The sequence below is a fragment of the Sinocyclocheilus grahami genome, unplaced genomic scaffold (assembly GCF_001515645.1).
Source record: "Sinocyclocheilus grahami isolate Dianchi unplaced genomic scaffold, SAMN03320097.WGS_v1.1 scaffold27.1, whole genome shotgun sequence".
NCBI classification, from domain to species: Eukaryota; Metazoa; Chordata; class Actinopteri; order Cypriniformes; family Cyprinidae; genus Sinocyclocheilus; species Sinocyclocheilus grahami.
This window is the reverse complement of record NW_015505206.1, coordinates 566,124-589,447: the sequence shown is the minus strand read 5'-3', so window position 1 is coordinate 589,447 and position 23,324 is coordinate 566,124. Positions and strand designations below refer to the sequence as shown.

Here is a 23,324-nt window from a genome sequence, read left to right as displayed (position 1 = left end):
CACCACATAGACAAATAAACAACATAAAAAACTTGATTTTCACTACAGGGGGACTTTAAAACTTTTTTTTCTAATGCATTTGGCTACATAATTTGACTTTTTGCTCAGTATCCATACTTTCACTTGAAAAGCTAAATTATTTAAATATAATTTTTACACAATTTTTATTAATCAATGCATTGTGATTCAACTGAACGATTGCCCCACAGAGAATTCAATTCAAGTTTATTTGTATAGTGCTTTTCACGATATAAATCGTTGCAAAGCAACTTTACAGCAAATTAAGTTTCTACAATATTTAGTGTATGCAGGAGCTAACCCATTAAGGGCCTTATAGGCAAGTAATAATATTTTGTAACTGATATGGAACTTAATAGGTAGCCAGTGCAGAGACTGTAAAATTGGGGTAATATGATCATATTTTCTTGACTTGGTAAGGACTCTAGCCGCTGCATTTTGGACTATCTGTAGCTTGTTTATTGAAGATGCAGGACAACCAGCTAGCAGTGCATTACAATAGTCCAGTCTAGAGGTCATGAATGCATGAACTAGCTTTTCTGCATCAGAAACAGGTAACATGTTTCGTAGCTTGGCAATGTTTCTAAGATGGAAGAATGCTGTTTTTGTAACATGGGAAATATGATTTTCAAAAGACAAGTTGCTGTCTAATATAACATCCAGATTTTTGACAGTAGAGGAAGTAACAGTACATCTGTCTAGTTGCAAATTATAATCCAAGAGATTCTGTGTACTGTTTTTTTTTGTCAAACAAGTAATATCTCTGTAAGGTAATATCTCTTCACAGAGAACTGGTTTTCTTGTTTAAGGGTTTTTTGTTTTTATTCCAGGTACCAAGAGATAACGAGTGTTTTCGATAAAGATGATGTCTAGCTCCAATCTCATGTAAGCCCAGGGCTCGACAGTGCGACCATTTCAGTACTGCGTGCGACTATGCTACCAAAAGTCCAGAGTTTTGCGACCTTAGGGAGCGTGATGGATTGTAGCGTGGTAGAAGACTAGTTAGGTACGCAGGAGCTAACCCATTAAGGGCCTTATAGGCAAGTAATAATATTTTGTAACTGATACAGAACTTAATAGGTAGGCTGTGCAGAGACTGTAAAACTGGGGTAATATGATCATATTTTCTTGACCTGGTAAGGACTCTAGCCGCTGCATTTTGGACTACCTGTAGCTTGTTTATTGAAGATGCAGGACAACCACCTAGAAGTGCATTACAATAGTCCAGTCTAGAGGTCATGAATGCATGAACTAGCTTTTCTGCATCAGAAACAGGTATCATGTTTCGTAGCTTAGCAATGTTTCTAAGATGGAAGAATGCTGTTTTTGTAACATGGGAAATATGATTTTCAAAAGACAAGTTGCTGTCTAATATAACATCCAGATTTTTGACAGTAGAGGAAGTAACAGTACATCTGTCTAGTTGCAAATTATAATCCAAGAGATTCTGTGTACTGTTTTTTTTGTCAAACAAGTAATATCTCTGTAAGGTAATATCTCTTCACAGAGAACTGGTTTTCTTGTTTAAGGTTTTTTGTTTTTATTCCAGGTACCAAGAGATAACGAGTGTTTTCGATAAAGATGATGTCTAGCTCCAATCTCATGTAAGCCACTATGACATCTCATAGAATTATGTTTATTAGATTCTCTGTTTATCATTAAAAGGGCTGTGCATGAGTGTGAAGCTATGACTGAACATAGCTCATATGAATGACGAAGTTATTTGGCCAAAGGCTTTACAGTAAAAGCTGTACTGTCTCCTCCTGTCCTGTGAAGGGTGCTAGAGTCACTTCAGCTAGCGCAGCAACCTAATGTGCTGGGGGTTTGATTTTAAAGGGGGAACTTTCACGCGCTCGTCTGTGTTGTTATCGGTACCTGTATTGTCTGTATTTGTCGTTTAAATTCAGCGACCTGAAATAAAGTAGAACAATGACTAAACTGGATCGTCTGAACACTTTCATGACCGAGCGCTTGATGGCTGCTGTGAAGGAGATCATCTTCACAGTCGGCAGAACGGTTCGGGAGTATGAGGAGGAAACGGAGCGAATCCGGAGCGAAAACAAGCGATTGAAAGAAATGTTGCGAGACTCTGGGTGCTTCAGCGAAGAAACAAATGCCGGTAAGACGAAAATATGGTGAATGTCTCGGTCATGTTTAGAACTGGGCATAACATTTTGACTTGATCTGTATCTTTTTTACATCAAATATTTTCATTTGTCCGCGTGTTGTGGTCCCGAGTCCATGTTTGATTCATGACCACGAGGTAATTCATAAGTGTATCTATTTTTGATTACATGGTATTCGAGGATGTGTGAATCAACACTGACCGTAATAATAATATGAAAAAATGCACATTATAAGAGTCAAGTAGTCCATTAAATACAAATGCTGTTTTTGCTTTTAATCCTGTGTAATCCAGTTTTATCTAGTGTACTCTTAAATATTTGCTGAAATACTATTCAATTCTTTCGAAATTGGAAAACGGACCAGAAACGGACTCATCCTGCACTCGTGGGCGTGTCCAATTTTTGTCCAATCAGATGCTTCAGAATATACATTTCACAACAATAACTAGTAGCAAATGATGGTTCACTGCTGTGACATAAGTTAAACTCGACATGAAATGAAAATCGACCCCATCTATTCTGTTTGCATGTTATTGATATTATGAGCCATTAATCCAAATGCATATTTGTATGTTTTTTTCTTCTTCTGACGAATATTTAATCAGGATATTATAAATCAGTCTTCCGGTGAAATTACTTTTCTCTGGAGACTTATGCATGTCTTCTCCAATAATTTAGTCAACTTTAAGCATGCCACTGCAAGCTCACATTCACCTGCTTGCATTATTGAGCACAATGCCTGTGTCTCAAAATCCAATCAACAACCAATGACTAGAATTCAGTCCATGCCTTAGAATTTTTCTTTTCACTCGAATGTACTCATGTGTCTCAATGTGGAAGAAAAGATCTGTCGCTACCTCCATTTCATCACTACTAAGACTGGTTCTTAAAAAAGTGAGGAGAAGCCTTCTAATATATTCTGATCCAGCTTTCTGTTTTAATAAATAAATCAACAGAGGAACAAAATCTGTACATCTTTAAGTCTAATGTCATCAAAGATGTTCAATATCCATATTGTAGCTGTAGTGCACATTACAGATTCACGTGGATTTTCAGTTCAACAGTATCTTTTTATCTGCATGAAGTAAATGTTATTATGTTGTTGTTGTTTTTTCAGCTCCTGTGCAGTCTTATCAGCCCGTCTCCCCTGGGCAGCCCGGATGGATCTGCAGCCAGAATGAGGAGCCAGAACCCTTTGAAGAGATCCAGCAGGACCAAAGCCAGAGGCTTGGTGAACAACATCCCTTCATAAAACCGGAAAAGCCTGAGTACTCCGTCGATACTTACAGGGAGTCTGTAGCTTTGCCATCAAAAGCCAGCATCAACAATGAAGGCTCACACGTGTGTGCCGATCACACCAACACAAATCCTATTGAGGATGAAATGACAAACTGTCATTTCCCATCTAAAATCAAAGTTGAATTCATGAACTCCAGCTTGTGTTCAGGAGATGCAATGGGAAGCACTGAAGATGCATATCAGAGCTGGTCCCCACACAGTCCAGATTTGCCTTTAGGGGCTTCAGACATCTACAGAGCACAGCATCCAAACCAGCCAATATGCGCTAACAGCGAAGCTCCTGCCACAGTATCTCAGCATAGCAGTTCATCTCATGATGCCAATCACGTTTCATATCACAACATATTATGTACAAACAGGGCCTACTGTAGCAGTAAATGCTGTGAAATGCAAAAGAGGACAATAGCCAAATCAAGCCCTGTATGGAAGTATTTCTCCCTAAAAGATGGAGACTGTAGCAAAGCAGTGTGCCTTATGTGTAGGGCCGTCATATCTCGTGGTCGCAAAGAATACACAACGTCGGCTCTTCTAAAGCACCTTCGGATGAAACATGGTAAATGTTGACATTATCATTTGTCATCTGATTTTATATATGCGCATATATGTATAGTCTTTTCTGTTCAACTACTTTTACGGTGCTTGAATAATAGGATAAATATGAGGAAAGCCAGACATTATCTTTGTGTTATTCCTGCAGGAAATGCGCTAATCTTTGGCAGTGCTAAGAAGAGACGAATGAAAGAAATTACGAGAAAGACTGTGTGAAAACCACTCTTGAGTCAGTATGGACACTGGCTATTGTGCATCATGGCCAACCTTTAAATGTTTTCAAACAAATTGTTTCATCAAAACCTACATCATATGGAGTGGGTTGAGATAGAGAAGTCAGAAATGTAAGCTTACAATAAGTCATCTAAGCTATTTGGTTATGGTTACAGAGAAAGAGTTGGGAAAAAATGTCACAATCTTTAGCCTGTAAGTAACTAGTGAATGAATTTCATCAGTCAACAAAATAACAGTATGTACATACTAGCTAGGACAAGAATAATCTCAAAGAAAACTAATAAAAAGAAATAGATTTAAGAATTTTACAGAATATTTTGCCACCCCACTGAAATGTAAGATGTTCAGGTTTGAAGTTTTAAACTTGATTTGTCTTTTATAGTAATTTTTGCAATAAATGAATCATGGTTTAACAGTGTGTTGAGAATTCAGTTTTTTTGTTTTTGTTTCTGTGAGCCAGTTAAACATTTTTAAAAAGTTTGTTTAACTTCCAAATCTTGTATTTATTGATATAGGAACATAAAAATAGGAAGTTTATGCATGTGTTAAAAATGCTCAAGCCTTGCCCCTTTCTGCCCAGAGTTGAGTTTTAACCCTTTGATGCACAAGCGTTGAAAACCCCTTCTAATGCACAACATTGGTCTAAAATGACCCATATTAATTTCCTTTATTTCATGCTTGGCTGAGCAGTCGGGTCACTTTAGACCCATGTTGTGCATCAAAGGGTTAAAAAAAAGATTCTGTAAGTCATAATGAGAAACTTTCTCGTAATGACTTAGTTTCTTATTATGAGACGTGAAGTCATTATGAGAAAGTTTTTCATGAGATTATACTCGTCATAAGTCATTAATTTTTTCTAAATCTTTCTAAAAACAACATTAACTCAATTATGGGAAAGTCATCATAATACATAATTATACTAAATTATAAGAATGTTTCTCATTATTATGATATGCTTAATCATCATTATGAGAATTTCTGTCAATATAAAATATTAAGTTATAATTATGAGAAAGTCTCATTATTATGACTAACAGAATCATTGTTTTCACTCAACTGAAGTAACAGGCAAAAATAATGGTTTAGTTTCACATATTAATGAGAAACCTCATAATAATGATGTGTCTCACAATAATAATCTGCTAATTAGTAATGTATGCGTGCATGCACATTATTATACATCATGTTACTCATTATTATGACTTACAGAATCAGAGGATCAACTGAGGTGAATATGGTTCTCCATACATCATTGTCAAGGATTCTTTCAGGCTGTCAAACCAAACTTATTTTAAAAATTGCCATGGTAACCATAGTGGATTCAGTGGCATCACTTTCACGCTTTCAAACTTTTCAATCATGTCGAAGATATATATTCACAGAAATATTGGTTATTTTATACAAGGTGGGAGTACACTTTTAGTACACTTTCTGTGGGTACCAGTATGTTGGGGTACAAGGAAATGAAAAAGCAGACAAAATGGCTAAGGGAGCACCTAATTTGGAAAATGATAACATAACAGTCAATTTAAATAGGGAAGGAGGAAAGTGTTTGATTCAACAACCATGTTGTAATAGATGGCAGAAGTACTGGGACACATGTGAGAAAGGCAGACATTTGCATAGTATTCAAAGTAACAAAAAGATGACATTAACTCAGAGGTCCCCAACCACCGGGTCGCGACCCACTACTGGGCCGTGGAAGAATTGCTACCGGGTCGCAAGAATGTTCTGGGAAAAATGTGAATAGATATGACACTCTGTTATTTATGTTAATAATTGTTCTAATTATTCTGTATTTTCTTTGTATGCGATTGACATGGAGTAGCAATTTGACCAGTGCCTTGTGAAAGTAACCATTTATTTCACATTTTGTTATGTTGCAGCCTTATGTTAAACTGCTTGTTATTAATTTTTTTCCACATCAATCTACACTCCATACACCATAATGACAAAGCAAAAACAGAACTGTCACAACTTTTTCAATTTATTAAAAATTAAAAAAACTGAAATAACTCAGTACTTAGCTGAAGCACATTTACAGCCTTAAGTCCTTTTGGGTATGATGTGTCAAGATTTGCTCATCAGCATTTGGCAATTATCTGCCATTCATCTCCTTGTCTCTTCCCCTCTCAAGCTCTGTCAGGTTGGATGGGGGCAGACACACATTTTCAGGTTTCTCCAGAAATATTTGATTGGGTTCAATCCCAGGCTGTGGCTGGGGCACTCAAAGACATTCACAGAGTTGTCTATAAGCCACTCTTGCTGTGTGCTTAGGGTCATTGTCCTGTTGGAAGGTGAACCTTCTGCCCAGTCTGACGTTCTGAATGCTCTGGACTGGGTTTTCTTTAAGGCTATCTCAATATTTTGGTGCTTTTCTTAAACTCTGATGAGTCCTTCAGTCCCTGCTGCTGTAAATCAGCCCTACAGCATGAGGCTGCTACCAGCAAACTTTACTTTTGGGATGGTACTCTGCAGGTGATGAGCGGAGCTGTTTTCCTTCATACTTGATGCTTGGAACTGAGGTTCATCAGACCAGAAAATTTTGTTTCTCACAGTCTGGGGTCCTTTAGGTGCTGTTTTGCAAATTCCAAGTGTGTTTTCATGCATCTTCACTGAGGAGAGGATTGAGTCTGGCCACACCGCTATAAAGCCCAGATTGGTGGAGTGTTGCAGTGATGTTTGTCCTTCTGTAGATTTCTCCTACCTCCACATATGATCATGGAGCTCAACTAGAGTGACCATCAGGTTCTTGGTCACCACTCTAACCAAGGCCCTTCTCCATCAATTGCTCAGTTTGGCCAGGAGGCCAGCTCTAGGAAGAGTCCTGGTTGTTCCAAATGTCTAAATGAAGGTTACGTGATTCTGTGAACCTTCAATGCAGCAGAATTTTTTCTGAACACTTCCCCAGATGTGTGGTTTGATGCAATCCTGTTTCTGAGCTCTACAGGCAGTTATTTTGACCTCAGGGCTTGGTTTTTGCTCTGATATGCATTTTCAACTGTTAGACCTTTTATTAAGTCATGTGTGCCTTTCCAAATCATACACATTCAATTGAATTTGCCACAGCTTAAATGCACTTGAAATGTAGTAACATCTACAAGCAATTTGAATGCTCCTGATCTAAATTTCAACTGTCCCAGATAGTAATACTTATGCAATGGAATCATTTAAGTTTTTATTTTTAATCAATTTGCAAAGATGATAAAAGCCTGTTTTTTGCTTTGCCATTATAGTGTATGGAGTTATATTACACTTCTATAGAGTATAGAATGACGTGGGGAAAAAAGTCATTTAAAGCAATTTTAACATAAGGCAGCAACCTAACAAAACATGAAAAAAAATGAAGGGGTATGAATACTTTCGCAAGGCACTGTAGTTCTCTGAATATAAATTAAGATTTATCATGGACTTACAGCTCAACCGTACGGTAGAGTTTTAAATCTTGTATAAATAAAAAAAAATGCTTGAGGCTATTTATTAGATGTCTACTAATAAGAATTTTAAGTTAAATAATATAATAGATAATTTTCATTATCTCCTTTTAGAGGTGAATGTTAAAGGGGTCGTATGATGTTGCTAAAAATAACATTATTTTGTGTATTTGGTGAAATGAAATGTGTTTATGCGGTTTAAGGTAAAAAAAAAAACACATTATTTTTCACATACTGTACATAATTGTTTCTCCTCTGTACCCCACCTTTCATGAAACGCATCGATATTAACAAAGCTCATCGTTCTGAAAAGCGAGGTGTGCTCTGATTGGCCAGCTATCCAGTGCATGGTGATTGGCCGAATACCTCAAGCGTGTGACAGAAATGTTACGCCCCTCACCATACTGTGATGGAGCATTTGAGGCATTCGTTGCATCCAGTGGGGACATAATTACGGATTTTAATGACTTACACTGTCTTTTTACACTTTGGAAGACCAAACAAAGTAGTTTCGCTTTCACAATGAAACACACAGAGTCTTCAGGACATGGCGGCGGCAACAATAATGCAGCGAGAATAAAAGTTACGCCTTCTTTCTTTGCGTGAACATTTGGGTGGCATTATGCAAATCTTCCCACACAGTGACGTAGATATGTGGGGGCGTGTTTAAATGAGGCATTTTAGGAGGGCGTGGACAAGTCTTAACTTTTATAAAGAATATCTCTAAAATATATTTAGTCTTTGCAACTTTAGGGATCTTATCTATGCACGAACAGCTTGTAACACTCCAAAGAGAAAATAAATATTTAAATGGCATATGACCCCTTTAAAGGGTTAAGAATGACTAAACGCCCCACTCAACAAACAACACATGGGTCTATGTAATATTTGTTAGACAAAGAAACAGTAGAACATTAATTAGACGTGCCGAATATGAACAGGATTACAAGCTTCTGGAATTCCAGAATTCACTTAGGGCTGTATTTTAAATATCTGACCAAAAACTGGTAGAGCAATAATGACGAAAAAATGACTCTAGGTGGTGTTTGCATTCTGTCCAGTTGGTTTGCAACCCACCAGTAAATCCAGAGAAGAAGGAGGAGGAAGAGAAGGAGGAGGAACAGAAGAAGAAGAAGTGTGAACAGTTCTTTCTGTACCTTCGACTCCTCTCCTTTGGTTGGCGCTGAATCACTGCTAAATCGGTTTATTTCTGTGGTTAAAGAGGAACATATACATGGTCATATGACCACAGGGACCACTTGTGTTTACATTCTGCCTTACTGTACGCCGAAATAAAATAACTGCGAGCTAACAGCAAAATGACCAAGCTGCAGGTCATCAACACGTTTCTGACGGAGCGCTTAATGGCGACGCTGAATGAAATCATGGACATGATCGGCGGGACTGTCCTGCAGTATGAAAAAGAGCTGGACAGCGTGCAGAAGGACAACGAGTATCTGAGACGGAGACTGAAGGAGATTGAGAAACTCGTCGAGTCAAACGGTAAGTTACACTGACCCTTCATAGAAAATAGCGCGTTCTGCCGAGGTCAGCCGTTATTTACTTTCTATAGGCAAATTACCATGGAAACCATGGTTTCCGCCAAAAAACCATAGTTACAACAGTACAATAATAATTATATAGAATAAACAGAATCAAATCAAATAAAAAATTGAAATAAAGAAAGAAATAAACACCACATGTCATGGTAAGTTTGGGAAGTTAGTACCGGTAATATCTAGCTACTGTTATGTTTGTAAATGTAAATGTTTAATATTTAAAATAGTCTATTTCATGTATGGAACAGGAAAAATTACATATAAGTTAGACATATGTCCATAGTACGTTTCAGGATTATTCTAGGTAACTTCGCCAGTATCGTCAAAGGAGGGGTAAATATTGAATAACTACCGAAGTATTGCCCTAAAACTAGACAAAAATAGTGTACTACAGCCAAATAAAATGTCGATTTTAGGTAATGCTCTACTGTTTAAGCTACAGGAATATATTAATTTTATAGGAATGTACTATAAAATTGGACTGTTAATGCTTATAATAAATTAGAATCCTTATTTGTTTAGGTAAACCATGCTTGACTAGAAAGGTTTCACTTAAATTATGAAACTATGTGAATGGTAAACCACTGGCACTTGAAGAAAACAACTTTGTCTATGTATCTAAAACAATTTTTGAATGTGAAAATGTTAAAATCTGTAATTCATATTAAAGCTTTTAAGTCAAAGATCTTTATAAAAACATACATTCAAATTTCTGACTGGAAATGTTTGAATCTGGAACTGTATAAAGCAGGAATAAACTATATGACTTTTTAATAAGTTAACAGATTTTAAACTACTAGGCATCGTACATTAAACGACTGAAGATCAGACTTTAGGTCTCTGAACATCATACACTACACAATTTTCTGTAAAATCTGACTTACAGCAACAAAAATCTTGGCAAAACATGTTTGTATACCAGTCTTAAGTATGAGTTAGTTTAGTGTTTGGATACTATTTTTCCACCTGATCACGTCACACCTTTCCTCTTCTACAGGTCCAGCTATTTCAAACCCTGCCCCATCATCTCCACCACCGCATCTAAAGTGGACTTCTAGCATTGAAACTGAAACCATGCCTACAGAGATCTATCAGGATCAGAACCAGGTACAAACCGAACAGCTCTCCAGCACAAAAGTAGAAGAGTTCTCCAACCATGCTCTTCTGGTGACCGAATCAGACATCGATATACCTCGTCTCCAGTCACCAAACACACTGGCTCACACAGATAAGGACTTTGAAACATCACCTTTAAACGAATTTCCTTGTGGTGTAAAAGCAGAGCCTTTTGAAAGTCTCGATTCACAGTCCACCGATGCTAACACATCCGTCTACAGTCCATTAGCTCATTGCACTGCTCAGTTACCAGCTACTACCGATATTAACCACAAGTCTGATCCTAAAGTGTTCAGTATATCGAATTCCACTGATCTACAATCAGCTAAACGTATGAAGCTAAAGGCTAAAACCGTGCAAGTATCCCTCAGTAAAATAAGCCAAAATGTGTTAAAGACCTCTTGTCCTGTATCAGGCGTAGCCCATGTCAACTACAACACCGCTCATCAAAACACAGACTCAAGATCGGTCAGGAACGACACTATTAGCGGCAACTCTCATCTTGGTATAGCTAACGTTGCAGTCAACCCCCTACGTCACGCGTCGTTCAGCAGTGAGGTCAGGCAGGGTATGGGAAGAGGACGGGGACGAGGAAGAGTCAAAGTTCCTGGGACACACACATGCCCACAGTGTGGAAAACTATTCCGCCATCATTCACGGCTAAAAGTGCACATGCTCATTCACACAGGGGAGAAGCCGTACGCTTGCGCGCAGTGTGGGAAACGCTTCAACAATGATGGGACGTTGAGGAACCACAGCCGCGTGCATCTGCGGCTCCGCCTGTTTGACTGTCCTGTGTGTGCACGTAGCTTTAAGGATGCCTACACCTGTCGAAATCACATGCGTGTTCATAATAGGTGAGGCAATGGTGTTTCTGCCTCAGCAGCCAAATTAAACGGATCTTAAGCTACAGGAAAGACTCATGGGAGGGTTTCCCTGGTGATCGTGACATGTGCTTTGCTGGATAATAGAGACATCTAAAATGTGCCACGCTGGGAGACCCCCGTGGGCAGGAATGAGAGACGTTGAACAATATAACAAGTCACATGATGATCTTCACGTCCACAGAAAACCTTTCGAGTATAGTGTTTGATGGTGTTGTTGAAATTCATTTCATGTTGCTGTCGTGTGCCCTGCCATCACACCATTAGGATGCAACAAACAAGTGCCAGTAGTTTTCTGCTGCTTTTAATATGCTAAATTAAATAGTTTGATTAGAGAATTGATAGTGTGTTTACTCTTTTGGGTTTCTCTATTATCAGCAGATAATATTTGCATCATATTTGAATGAAAGTCCAACCTTCTAAAAACGTTAACTCTAGTCCACCCGAGAATGAAAGATTTTGTCATCATTTGCTCCAAAGCTGAATGATGCTCATTGTTCTGTGAATTGTCTATTTTGAAGTATTTTGGTTATCAAGCAGTTTATGTTCCCATTGACTTCCATTGTATTTTTTTGCCAATACAATGGAAGTCAATGGGAATCGAAGCTGTTTGTTTACCAACATTCTTCAGAGTACCATCCTTTACATGCCACAGAAGAAAGTAAGTCATAAGTTTGAAATGAAATGTTCATTATTTTGGTTGGCTGTCATTTTAAACATCTGAACAAGTGGATCAAGATGTTTAGGTTCACTTGAACATTCCAGGCAATGTTTAACCAAACCTTATATGAAGGTGAAGGCTTATGTAATGTATTGAATTTTAAGTCCAAAGTTGTTTGGAGAAAAAAAACAATGTTTCCACTAAATCCCACTAGATGGCGATGTTTAGCATTTTTAGAATGAGACAAACCATTTCAAATTTAGTGTAGTTACTTTCTAACTATATTTATGTGCCATCTCATTCATTGAACCAATATGTTCACCCTTGGAGGCTTTTTTTTTGCTGAAACTTTTCATGTAGGAGATGATAAATGGATAGAGTTTTGCAGAGTTTTCAGATTTATAGAGTTTTCTATTACAAAAGTTTTAAGGCAGTGGTTTTTTTTTACGCAACCTTTTTTAGTCCAAGGCCCCCCACTGTCTACAACAATGTCTAAATAGTTTATGGAAAACACTGGTTGAGTACCATTGCTTTAAGGGCTTGTTTCACTCTTTAAGAATTTAAATAGAATTTCTCTTTATCATTCACCTACCCTTATGTTGTTCCGAACCTGTATGACAGACTTTCTTCTGTGGTCAGATAAGGTCAAATTTTCAGTGAATGCTTTAAATTATGGACTGTTCTTTACTCAAAGCCATCATATGACACTAAAAGGCTCGCAATATAGCAAATGAGATGTATAGGTAGGATACTTTTATTGTGTTTGTGTTTTTTGGAGCCTGACATCCCCCTGACCCCCATCCACTCTCACTGTATGGATGAGAGCAGCTTAGACATTCTGCTAAATATCTCATACAGGTTTAGAATGACATGTGGGTGGGTAAATGATTAAGGAATGTTTTTATGTGAATAAAAAAAAGTTACAATCAGTATGACTTGAGGGATTATTTAAATTTATTAGATAAAGTACCTAATAATAGTTTTTAAGGCTCAGTGTTTCTTAACAAGCAGGGCAGGGCCTACTAGGGGGCCTCAAATGACTTAAAATTATGTAAAACGAGCCAAATCAACCATCAAAATAAGCCAAACTAAACAACTAAAAATCAAGATATTTCTTAATTTCGTTCACCCCCTCAACACCCCCCAACCTTATAACTCAATGGGGATTTTTATAATAAATAAATAAAGACTTCTATATAATGACATTTTTAGTTTTGACAAGATCAAAAATACTTTTATCAGTTGTACGAGTAAATTATATAATCAAACACCTAATCAAACTCATCTTCAAGACTTGAAATGGTTGTGTCAGATAAGGGAGCCATCCAAAATGTTTACTGCTGGGGATTCGCCCAGACCAGGGCCAGGCTGTATGATGATAGCGGCAATGTCCCGGGCCAGATACAGTGACACTGACACTTTTACCTCACTGTGGTCTGCTGTTAAGTGGCCATCTAATTACCATTTACTCATTGAACACATAATCAACCAGATGCAACTCGAAGAACCACAGAATCAGTGCAGTGGTTTTTCGCAGTAGGAAAGGCTGATATTATCTTGGTTTGGAATCCCATTTAGAGAGTATCTTATTGCTTATTGGTGTAAAGATACCCAAATCCACAACTGCATGAACAACACCACAGTCACTCCCAGAATGAAGTCTTTGCGAATGAGATAATTCAGATGAAGTATGCTTATATGTTGGTGGTGTGCCATGATAGATGTTCTGCTTGCTGGAGCGATTGCGAATTGTAATTCTTAAGAGGTTTCTAAGCTCGCTTCGAGAGGATGCAGGCAAATGACGCACATCTTAAAGAGCAATGCATTTCAAATGTATTTCCAATTTGTACATAAGCACTTATAGAAATGTAAACCACAAACCCTCAAGAATACAGCACTTTTTTTGGTACAAAACAACCAGACGACACACACGCGTACGCATGCAGACGCACTCCAGATAGTCCTAGTATACGGCACATATAAACATTTGATTCCAAAAATATATCAAGTAATTAACGTACGCGATATCAAATTGTAGCATGTCCATAAAACCCCTTTTTAAAGAAAAGTAACAACTGGAAATTGAAAACTGCCAAATTTGAGACCTTGGAAAACAGAGTTGGTGCAAAGTAAAAAATGTAAACATTGCATCATGCTACAAAATGGATAGTCTATTTGTTAGCAGAACACAGAAACCTGCTCCTGATGAAATTGTATTTGTTTCAAATATGATTGACAACATTGAGAGGACAAGCCCTTAAGGACCTTCCCATGTTGTCATGGCGGTACCATGTGTTTATCACTCTGATGCATTAATGGCAGGCAGTTTACATGCACCCCCGTATATTGTTAAAGATGCGCTGTCTGCAAGCATTACGAAAGCACTGAACATTGAAATACATTGTAATCGGTTAATCAAAAAAGAGAATTGTGCTACACAAGATTTCATTAGAGTAAAATACACTTCAACGTTACAAAATGTGTAGAAAACGTGCAGCAATGAGCGTGCGAGAGAGAATTGGGTGAAAGGGGCGGGGACTCGCTTTGAGTGACACCAAGTCAGAAGACGACTGGTGGCCCATCCTCCACTTTCCTTTTAAACAGCACAAAGTGTGTAATTTACTTCCAACATCTTGGCCCCTACTTAGCTCATATAATTATCTCCATGTCCACCTCATATCAATCAAATCCATTAACCTATCATGACTGATTTCCTCGTTCCTGGCAGGATTCTTCCTCAATCATGGCAGGTGGTCTGAGGCAGCTCATTGGCCAGAATGTGCCAACGCTCCACCCTTTGACCCTTGTTCCTCAAGCAGTCCATCCAGTGGCGAAGAGCATCTCCTTGGATGTGACAGCTCAGGCACACGCCACCTGCCATTCAAGAGTATAGGATTTGTGTAAATATATATGTCTTAATATCAAGGATGGATGACTGACTGTTCAGAATGAAAAAGTAATGTTTACTGTCAACTGCTAGTATATACTGAATTTACTGAATGCAGTCATTAACATATCAAACAGTTGTACATGTTTAAATCAGCAAATGCAGTAATCATCTTGAAAATATTGCATATCATATGGGATGCATGTGTTATCAGTAATATATCAGCTGATAATAAGAGATTTTTAAATATATATAATATTGATATTAAATAGATATTTTAAAATAACTTGATATAAGTCATCTTATTTTTGGATATTTAATGTTACATGCTCATTCTCCCTATATTTACATTTAGATTACCTGTGCTGTCATGTTTAATCTTTCAAAATAAAAAAATAATATCAAAATCTCAGTGACCATTAAATTTCATACTGTAGATTATAATGTGCAATTTAAGTAATTTATTATTTTCCCCTTAATTGACACATTTTCCCCAACGTGACGTCTGTTTTTAGATTGTTGTCTATGTTAATATTTGCTAACACACATTTTGTTTTTCCTTATGTCTATACACTAAATAGTATATTTGGTTATTTTCACTTATTTACACACTTGAATCATCAGTCATTTTTAATAGTAGTTATTAGAGACATATTTTTAGCAGGATAGAGTATATAAAATTGTAAAATAAATAAAAACATTCATCAATCAGTATTTTTTAAATTTAATACTCATTTACATTAAAAAAAATAAAGTACTTTTGTACTTTTACCCAAGTAAAATGGATAAGTACTTACTACTTTTAGTGGAGTAATATTGTAGGGTATCTGTACTTTTACTTTTTTACTTTAAGTACTTTATTTGTATATTACTTTGTCCATCTCTGTATGATGCTATCACGAACACAGCCCATATTTTATTCTTCAAAAGCACATATAATAAAGATATTATTATAACAGATAATAACTGCATGCTCTCACCTATGAAATCATTAGATCTTCCCAGATCATAGTCCCATACTGTGACCTCCAGTGTCTTATGGACCAGTTCAGATAGAGAGATCTCATAGAAGAACTCCTGTGGGTGGTAAAATATGACATGGATTATCGCAGCACTTCAACAGTTGCATTCATTTTCAGAAGAATAATTTGAAGGATGATGCCTCCGGTTCTCATTTGATCAACCCCTTGGCCAAAGCCCAAAATTTTATTTATTCATGGTCACTTTTGATTTCCCCTCATTCATTTCAAAAGACATTTTTAAACACAGAAAGGTCTCATATGCATCATCCTGACAGCTCCAAAGCCACCTGGGGAATGATCAAAATATTAAACCCATGAAAAGTTGCTTCAGAAACAAATTTCCAGAAACAATTGCCATTTGGTAGTTTACAGGTGCATCTCAATAAATTAGAATGTCGTGGAAAAGTTCATTTATTTCAGTATTTCAACTCAAATTGTGAAACTCGTGTATTAAATAAATTCAATGCACACAGACTGAAGTAGTTTAAGTCTTTGGTTCTTTTAATTGTGATGATTTTGGCTCACATTTAACAAAAACCCACCAATTCACTATCTCAACAAATTAGAATACTTCATAAGACCAATAAAAAATTTTTTTTAGTGAATTGTTGGCCTTCTGGAAAGTACGTTCATTTACTGTACATGTACTCAATACTTGGTAGGGGCTCTTTTTGCTTTAATTACTGCCTCAATTTGGCGTGGCATGGAGGTGATCAGTTTGTGGCACTGCTGAGGTGGTATGGAAGCCCAGGTTTCTTTGACAGTGGCCTTCAGCTCATCTGCATTATTTGGTCTCTGGTTTCTCATTTTCGTCTTGACAATACCCCATAGATTCTCTATGGGGTTCAGGTCTGGTGAGTTTGCTAGCCAGTCAAGCACACCAGACCACTGGGCAACAGTCCAGCTCTTCTTCTTTTTAGTCCAGGTAAGACGCTTCTGACGTTGTCTGTGGTTCAGGAGTGGCTTAACAAGAGGAATACGACAACTGTAGCCAAATTCCTTGACACGTCTGTGTGTGGTGGCTCTTGATGCCGTGATCCCAGCCTCAGTCCATTCCTTGTGAAGTTCACTCAAATTCTTAATCCTCATAAGGCTGCGGTTCTCTCGGTTGGTTGTGCATCTTTTTCTTCCACACTTTTTCCTTCCACTCAACTTTCTGTTAACATGCTTGGATACAGCACTCTGTGAACAGCCAGCTTCTTTGGCAATGAATGTTTGTGGCTTACCCTCCTTGTGAAGGGTGTCAATGATTGTCTTCTGGACAACTGTCAGATCAGCAGTCTTCCCCATGATTGTGTAGCCTAGTGAACCAAACTGTGAGACCATTTTGAAGGCTCAGGAAACCTTTGCCGGTGTTTTGAGTTGATTAGCTGATTGGCATGTCACCATATTCTAATTTGTTGAGATAATGAATTGGTGGGTTTTTGTTAAATGTGAGCCAAAATCATCACAATTAAAAGAACCAAAGACTTAAACTACTTCAGTAGTGTGCATTGAATTTATTTAATACACGAGTTTCACAATTTAACTTTTCCACGACATTCTAATTTATTGAGATGCACCTGTAGTCAAACAGATGTTCTCGTCTGCGGCTTTCACACCCACTGACTGAAGCCTGGAATGTGCTTGAATAAAGGGAAAAAAACATTTAAGCAATAGAAAGCAATACATTTTAAATGGAGGCTGCTTTCTGGGGTATCCGAGTTAAATCATGCTGGGATCACAGGGATCAAACCACTGGACCTTCCTCTTCTGACCTCTACCCATCCCACAAATGTTCACACAGTTCATAAAAAGAAATTGGAGCATTTTCTAAATATAATACGTTGAGGAGTGCTGTTGCTCCTGCCTCTTATTCATCCCAGGAATTTTCAGCACCCTCATGAACAGTTTTGATATGATATGATATCATGGTTTTGCTGAGCGGGGCTCCTGTGGAGCAGAGGGCAGACCTGCTTTTAAGCAGATAGTGGCGTGTGAGATTGGAGTGAGCAGCCTTCAGTCTGAGCCAAGGAGTAATTATATGGCCAATCTGGGTGTGTATTACTTCTGAGTGAATGGAAACAAAACACTTAGCCTTACTGGTGATCACATGCCGCCCACATGACAGAGAGAGCGTGAGACAGACGGGAAGGAGAAGAGGGATAAAAAGAGAAACGGAGGACATGACTGAAATGAGAAATGTGCAACATGGTAATGAAAGACAAACGTGCGTTTAGGTGGAGGTCTTCTGGGAATGTGAAGTGAGCAAGGACGCAGCGCAAAGAGATATTGGACCAGACATCTCATTAACACTCAAAGCGCTCGTGAGGCGCACGCACGCCAGTTCGTCAAATACATCCATACCTCATTGAATTCTGGGTTAAGGGTCTTTTTAATCACTGCCGTTTTGTGTTTGGATTTCTTCTTCACATCTGGCTTCAGGTATCTGGAAAGAGAAAGGCAGATGGAAGAACAAAGTGAGGGGCGTAGGTAGAGCAGGACAGTGGGAGAGCAGGAGATTAAAACAAGCGGCAGCGCCATCGCAAGCATACGAAACGGACTTCGGACACATTCGTACCAAGCTGTTTGCTTTTCGGCTTTTGTGGTGACGTCCCACCGGCTTTCATAAAAATTTGATTTGCTTTATGTACTGCTGTTAACTCTCAGCCACCCTCCCCCAAGACACACAGTTAGAATATGGCTTTGATCCTGAGGAAAAGAGAGAATGTGTATGTGTGTGTGTTTGTGAAAGGAACGGAAGAGCAAGAGAGAGAGTGACTGGAAGGGACGTGAGCGTGGGTGGAGGTCCTGTCTGTTCTTATGCCATTTTGCCTGGGGAGGAAGAACTGTTTGGGAGCGTTTATTTTAATACATGATGTGAGAAAAATAATGAGAGATTAGAGGGGGCACAAATGAGAGAGTGAGAAGCAGAGACACATCAGAGGAAAGACGTAGGACATACAGAGATTTTTTTAGCCTTATTATTGGCTACTATCCGTTTCTTTTTCTCTCTCTTGTTTTACAGTTTCTCCTACTCGCTTCTCCACCTCTGAGAACTGTTTATGGCACCTCCCTTCCAAACCGGAGTTCTTTTTCCTTTGCCCTTTTTATTTTTTTGTTTTTTTCCTGAATCCCTAGCAAGTGTCTTTTTGCTGCATGTCTGTGCTTTCTCAGTGTTGGTGCAGAAATCTCACATTTTCACATAGGGATCTGAGAAGCCGTTGACATCCATGGCTGCCAGATGGGCACAGCGTAGCACTCCGACGTACAGGCCCCCTCGCCGGCCTTCTTCGCCCTCTGCAGGTGGGGTAAGGAACTGCAGTGAGAGCAACAGGCGGCCTCTCTCTTCCAAACTGGTCAACTGTTCGTTCTCCCACTGCAAGAGAGCAAATGAACGTTAGGTCCAAAAATTTAACTAGATTAAGCACTTCCTGAAGGAAATTCCAGGGGTTGCATGGAATAATGTTGAGGTTTTAGGTAGGCTTAAATGATGCGCAGATGAAATGCCGAATCACGCCTTGTTTACACTCGGTTACACAAGAATCAACACAGTCACTGTGGTGGAAAGGAAGCTATATATGGATACACACATGGATGGAAGACGAGCCCAATCAGAATTTCGTATGCAAATAGTTGTAAGAAAGAAGACTAATCACATCTCAGTATGCAAATATTTTGATGACACCATCGCTGTTGGTTACATTTGAACATTCTATCAATTTAAGTCATTGGAAGATTTTACTCTTGAACCGTCTCATTATGCTCATTATGAATCAGAATATCAAGAACACATTTTGGCCACTGCCGTTGATCTATTAAACATTAAGGGAACTGATGATTCAATTTCCTGCAACATGTTTACAGGGTTTCAAATGTAAAAGATATTTAAGGACAGAATAACTCTGTTCATTAGAACAGGGCCAGTATCCTTCTGGTATGATTTGTTTTGTGACAAATCCATTTTTTATGAATGTTCATATCCATAAAAATGACAGACTTCCTGGGGTAGTGCACTTACTACTGGACTAGAGAGCAGACTGAGACACACCCTTAAATCTCCTCAAATATAAAGAGTTTTATAGAAGGAAATATCAGTTATTGTAAGGCAGCAAAAGAAAAATAATGCTGAGGTTTTAGGTAGGCTGAGGTTTAAGCCTTAAATTATGTGGATATGTAATGCTCAATCACTCCTTGTTTACAATCAGTTATACAAGAACCAACACCTGGAAACCTTGAAAGGCATGGAATCAGAATTTTGTATGCAAATAGTTATAAGAAAGTAGACTATGTAAATTCTGTTATGGAAATAAAAACACTTGGTTACATTTTAACATTGTATCAATGGAAGATTTTCAAACTTTAATCTTGAGTTGCGTCTCACTATGCTCACTAGCAAAATTGTGACTTTAGAATCAGAATATCATAAACAAATTTGGACAACAGAAAGGGCCTTGATCTACTAAACATTGGGGCATGTTTACATGGTTTCAAATGTTAAAGATATTTATGGACAACAACTGTGTACATTAAGACAGGACTGATATGCTTTTGGTATGATTTGTTTTATGAATAATTAATTTTGTAGGAATTTTGTGAAATTTGGTACTTTGGAACAATTTTGACTGCCATATGCGACGACTGCCTGCACTTCGTACTGGACTAGGGAGCCTTAATTTTTTTATAGTTTAAAGTGAAAACAATAATAAAAACAAAACTAAAATAATAGCTCACCTAAGATTGGGTCACGCTAAATTAAGTTTAATTGGCTACTTAAGGTCAGAGGTTTAGAACAAACCCAACCAGGAATATCACTACAGTGCTGTCTTGCAAGCATTGTAATAAATCATCTCCGTACACGGAATACAACTGAACCAATGACAAGGACTCCCTCTGGGTAAAATCTGATAATGTTCACATGTAGAATAATTATAAACAGCTGGTTATGCATGTAATGATGTTAGTGTAATGTGACATCTATGCAGTAGGCTCATTTTTAAATTATGGCAATCTGTTGTTTTTTCATTCACACCCTGTGCAAAATTTCCTTAAATAAAACACTAATATTGATTCTAATACAAGAGAAGGTTTGATCTAGTCTTAAAATGGAAAATCCCTATATAAACTCTTATAGTCTCCTGCAAATGCTCTATGATTCAGACTCATCTTCTACCACACACACAGTCATTTATCATTCTCTCTTCCTGGTCTGTTTAGGCTTAGCTCAGCTTCAGTGGCTTTCAAAGGGGAAAGCGGGAAGATCCAAGCACAGCCTCTTCAGGATTTTGTGCGATATGGAGACTTAATGAGACATAATTTTCTGATTTGGTGCAACGCTTACACACACCACACATTAGTAAGGCTTGAGAGACACTTATTTGAATGCACATTAATAATGCATGCAGAGAATGCTCAAGTGTGACTCTGAATATTCAGTGTTTACACCACGAGAGCAACAATATTTACATGAAATATTCGATAATCCATCTGTACGGATGGATCCAACGTTCATTTTTATTAGTTGTCTCGGTCAGGAGATATAAAAGAGTGTAATGGGGAAGATCAAAGCTTAGACATGCAGAGACTAAGAGGAAGCACAATAAAGAGCATTGCCACGTGTGTCATTTCTGTTATAAAGTACAGTTTCATGTCTGCAAGTCCAAATATATTAGATAAAATATTAAACTCACAATTTTTAAAGATGCAAATCATTTTAGTACCTTTTTATCTTCACATAATATCACAATTAAATGAACACACAGTTAAATCTGAAATGAATTCACTTCGATTTGAACAGATGCTGCTATTTTTTACCAGGTCCCTGTGTGGTCTGCACTAATGAAAGAAAAACTGGCAGCGTTTCTTCATTTTTCTCTCTCTAATTAAAATCATTTTAAGAAACATGCTGGATTTTCTTGTATCCTCAGTTTAACTTACTTCTCTGTTAGTCTTATCTCTTATCCCTTATAAATGCCATATCCTGAATGTGACATCATTTTTTTGGGAAAACGACAGCACAAACTTAAGTAAATACTACCAATGATTTAATTTTTGTGGAAACAGTTAGTTTGTCTCATCCGAAAACATTTCATATAGTTTGTTAAAATGTCATAACCAGCATGATATCATCAAAATAGTTACTCTCAATCCCTCACTAATAAGAACTAACCTCTTATTTATATCTACATGTCCATCCTGTCCATACTTGCTGTTGTGCAAGTAAACCATGTGTAATTATACAAGTTAAGTGAGTTTTCTATTAGACCCTTTCACAGCGATACTTCTTTAAATATAGGCATATACAGTACATTTTTATTAAAGTTACAGAGCTCAAAAAGTACCGCATATAGGAATATATATTTAATCTAATGGGATATCACATTCAACATTTTCAGTGACAACATTGGAAATGATTTCTCAGGCATTTATGAGGAAAGTGTAATATCTTTGCATATGAAAATTCACAAAGAGAGCAGTAAGCTGTCTTTCATACTCTCTTCCTGCTTTCCTTTGTTTTAAGCCGTCTCTCTCTCTCTGTCTCTCTCCCAGCCGCAACCTCAGCAACTAGCAAAAGTACAGGACCGATAGGGTAATCATCACAGTGTCTCTCTCCCTGTTTGTTTTTCTAAAAAGAGCCTTGTTAGTTCTCGTTCTTTACCTTGCACTTTGAAATTCCCCTTACAGCCCCATCTACCACATTGTTTGTGTGTGCGTGTGTGTGTGTGTTTGTGCCGGGGTTGCGGGTAAGTTTGCCCATTAGTGAGAAGCATGCCAAGCCAAACCTGTTTGCTGGCAAGTGTGATGTTTCATTAATGTAATTGTGTGGGGACAGATACAGATAGTGTGTGTGTGTGTGTGTGTGTGTGAGCGAGACAGACCTGGAGTGAGTGAAAGTTGCATTGCCAGACCTTCATTAATTTAACAGTGAGGAGACACACACAGATAGTGGGCAGACAGAAGGGCGACCCCTGTGTTATAAACAGACAACTCATAATACAAACAGCGAGGAGAGCAGCCCAGCTGTCTAATGCTCAGGAGACAGACAAAATAGCCGCACATATAAATTCCCTGACGCATGAGGTCAACTACACTAAGAACCGCCACTTATGGTCCACTGCAATTGTTGCGGTTTCCCACTCATGTATTTGTACGTTTGCAGGAAGGCACATAAATATGCGATATTAAGATAAAAATGCATACTTCAGCGGAGAAGAATGGATTTCGTTTCCACTATTTGCATAAATATGAAATGTTAGGCATGATAAAGATGTTTTAGTATAATTAAGGGCGTAGGCTTGATTTTGACATTGTTGGAGACATAAAAGCAGCCCCCACCCATTTTTGCTTTTACAGTTGACTTCTGACCACAATTTCATGTCATGTAATGTGCTTATTTATGGTAGCAAACACACTCATAACTGACAAGGAGAGCTTTTATGCCAGTATGTTACATAATTACAGTTTGGATTATGTAAAGCTACAACATTACAATTAAGCTTTATACACTTTATGACAGAATATCTAAACATACATTCATAACTAAAAAATATGTTGTT

At 37.8% G+C, this 23,324-nt stretch overlaps 3 protein-coding genes across 5 annotated transcripts in view; 2 read left to right on the top strand and 1 right to left on the bottom strand.

Moving 5' to 3' along the window:
* Positions 1-1,757: 1,757 nt before the first annotated feature.
* LOC107567217 (uncharacterized) lies at positions 1,758-4,283 on the top strand. Its single transcript, XM_016252860.1, has 3 exons — positions 1,758-2,137; positions 3,262-3,996; positions 4,141-4,283. The coding sequence occupies exons 1-3, from the start codon at positions 1,948-1,950 to the stop codon at positions 4,206-4,208; spliced, it is 993 nt and encodes a 330-aa protein (XP_016108346.1). The 5' UTR covers positions 1,758-1,947; the 3' UTR covers positions 4,209-4,283.
* Positions 4,284-8,755: 4,472 nt separating this feature from the next.
* Positions 8,756-11,790, top strand: LOC107567207 (zinc finger protein 32-like). Its single transcript, XM_016252850.1, has 2 exons — positions 8,756-9,163; positions 10,217-11,790. Exons 1-2 carry the CDS (start codon positions 8,980-8,982, stop codon positions 11,194-11,196), a joined length of 1,164 nt encoding a protein of 387 aa, XP_016108336.1. The 5' UTR covers positions 8,756-8,979; the 3' UTR covers positions 11,197-11,790.
* A 1,343-nt stretch (positions 11,791-13,133) lies between these two features.
* The window catches only part of LOC107567185 (double C2-like domain-containing protein alpha), a 50,591-nt gene continuing 40,400 nt past the window's right edge, over positions 13,134-23,324 (bottom strand). For all 3 annotated transcript variants that reach the window (XM_016252830.1, XM_016252835.1, XM_016252841.1), the window contains 4 exons: positions 18,966-19,147; positions 18,136-18,217; positions 15,748-15,844; positions 13,134-14,754 (listed from right to left, as the gene is read on the bottom strand). In XM_016252830.1, the coding sequence (XP_016108316.1) occupies positions 14,618-14,754; positions 15,748-15,844; positions 18,136-18,217; positions 18,966-19,147 (498 nt within the window). In that variant the 3' untranslated portion in view covers positions 13,134-14,617. The remainder of the gene's footprint in view (positions 14,755-15,747; positions 15,845-18,135; positions 18,218-18,965; positions 19,148-23,324) is intronic.

Bases quoted from the DNA above. Each gene is read 5' to 3' on its own strand.
- LOC107567217 (XM_016252860.1), top strand. From the start codon at position 1,948: ATGACTAAACTGGATCGTCTGAACACTTTCATGACCGAGCGCTTGATG. The intron at 2,138-3,261 runs GTAAGACGAAAA...TTGTTTTTTCAG, and splicing joins CAGCGAAGAAACAAATGCCG to CTCCTGTGCAGTCTTATCAG. The intron at 3,997-4,140 runs GTAAATGTTGAC...TTATTCCTGCAG, and splicing joins GCACCTTCGGATGAAACATG to GAAATGCGCTAATCTTTGGC.
- LOC107567207 (XM_016252850.1), top strand. From the start codon at position 8,980: ATGACCAAGCTGCAGGTCATCAACACGTTTCTGACGGAGCGCTTAATG. The intron at 9,164-10,216 runs GTAAGTTACACT...CCTCTTCTACAG, and splicing joins GAAACTCGTCGAGTCAAACG to GTCCAGCTATTTCAAACCCT.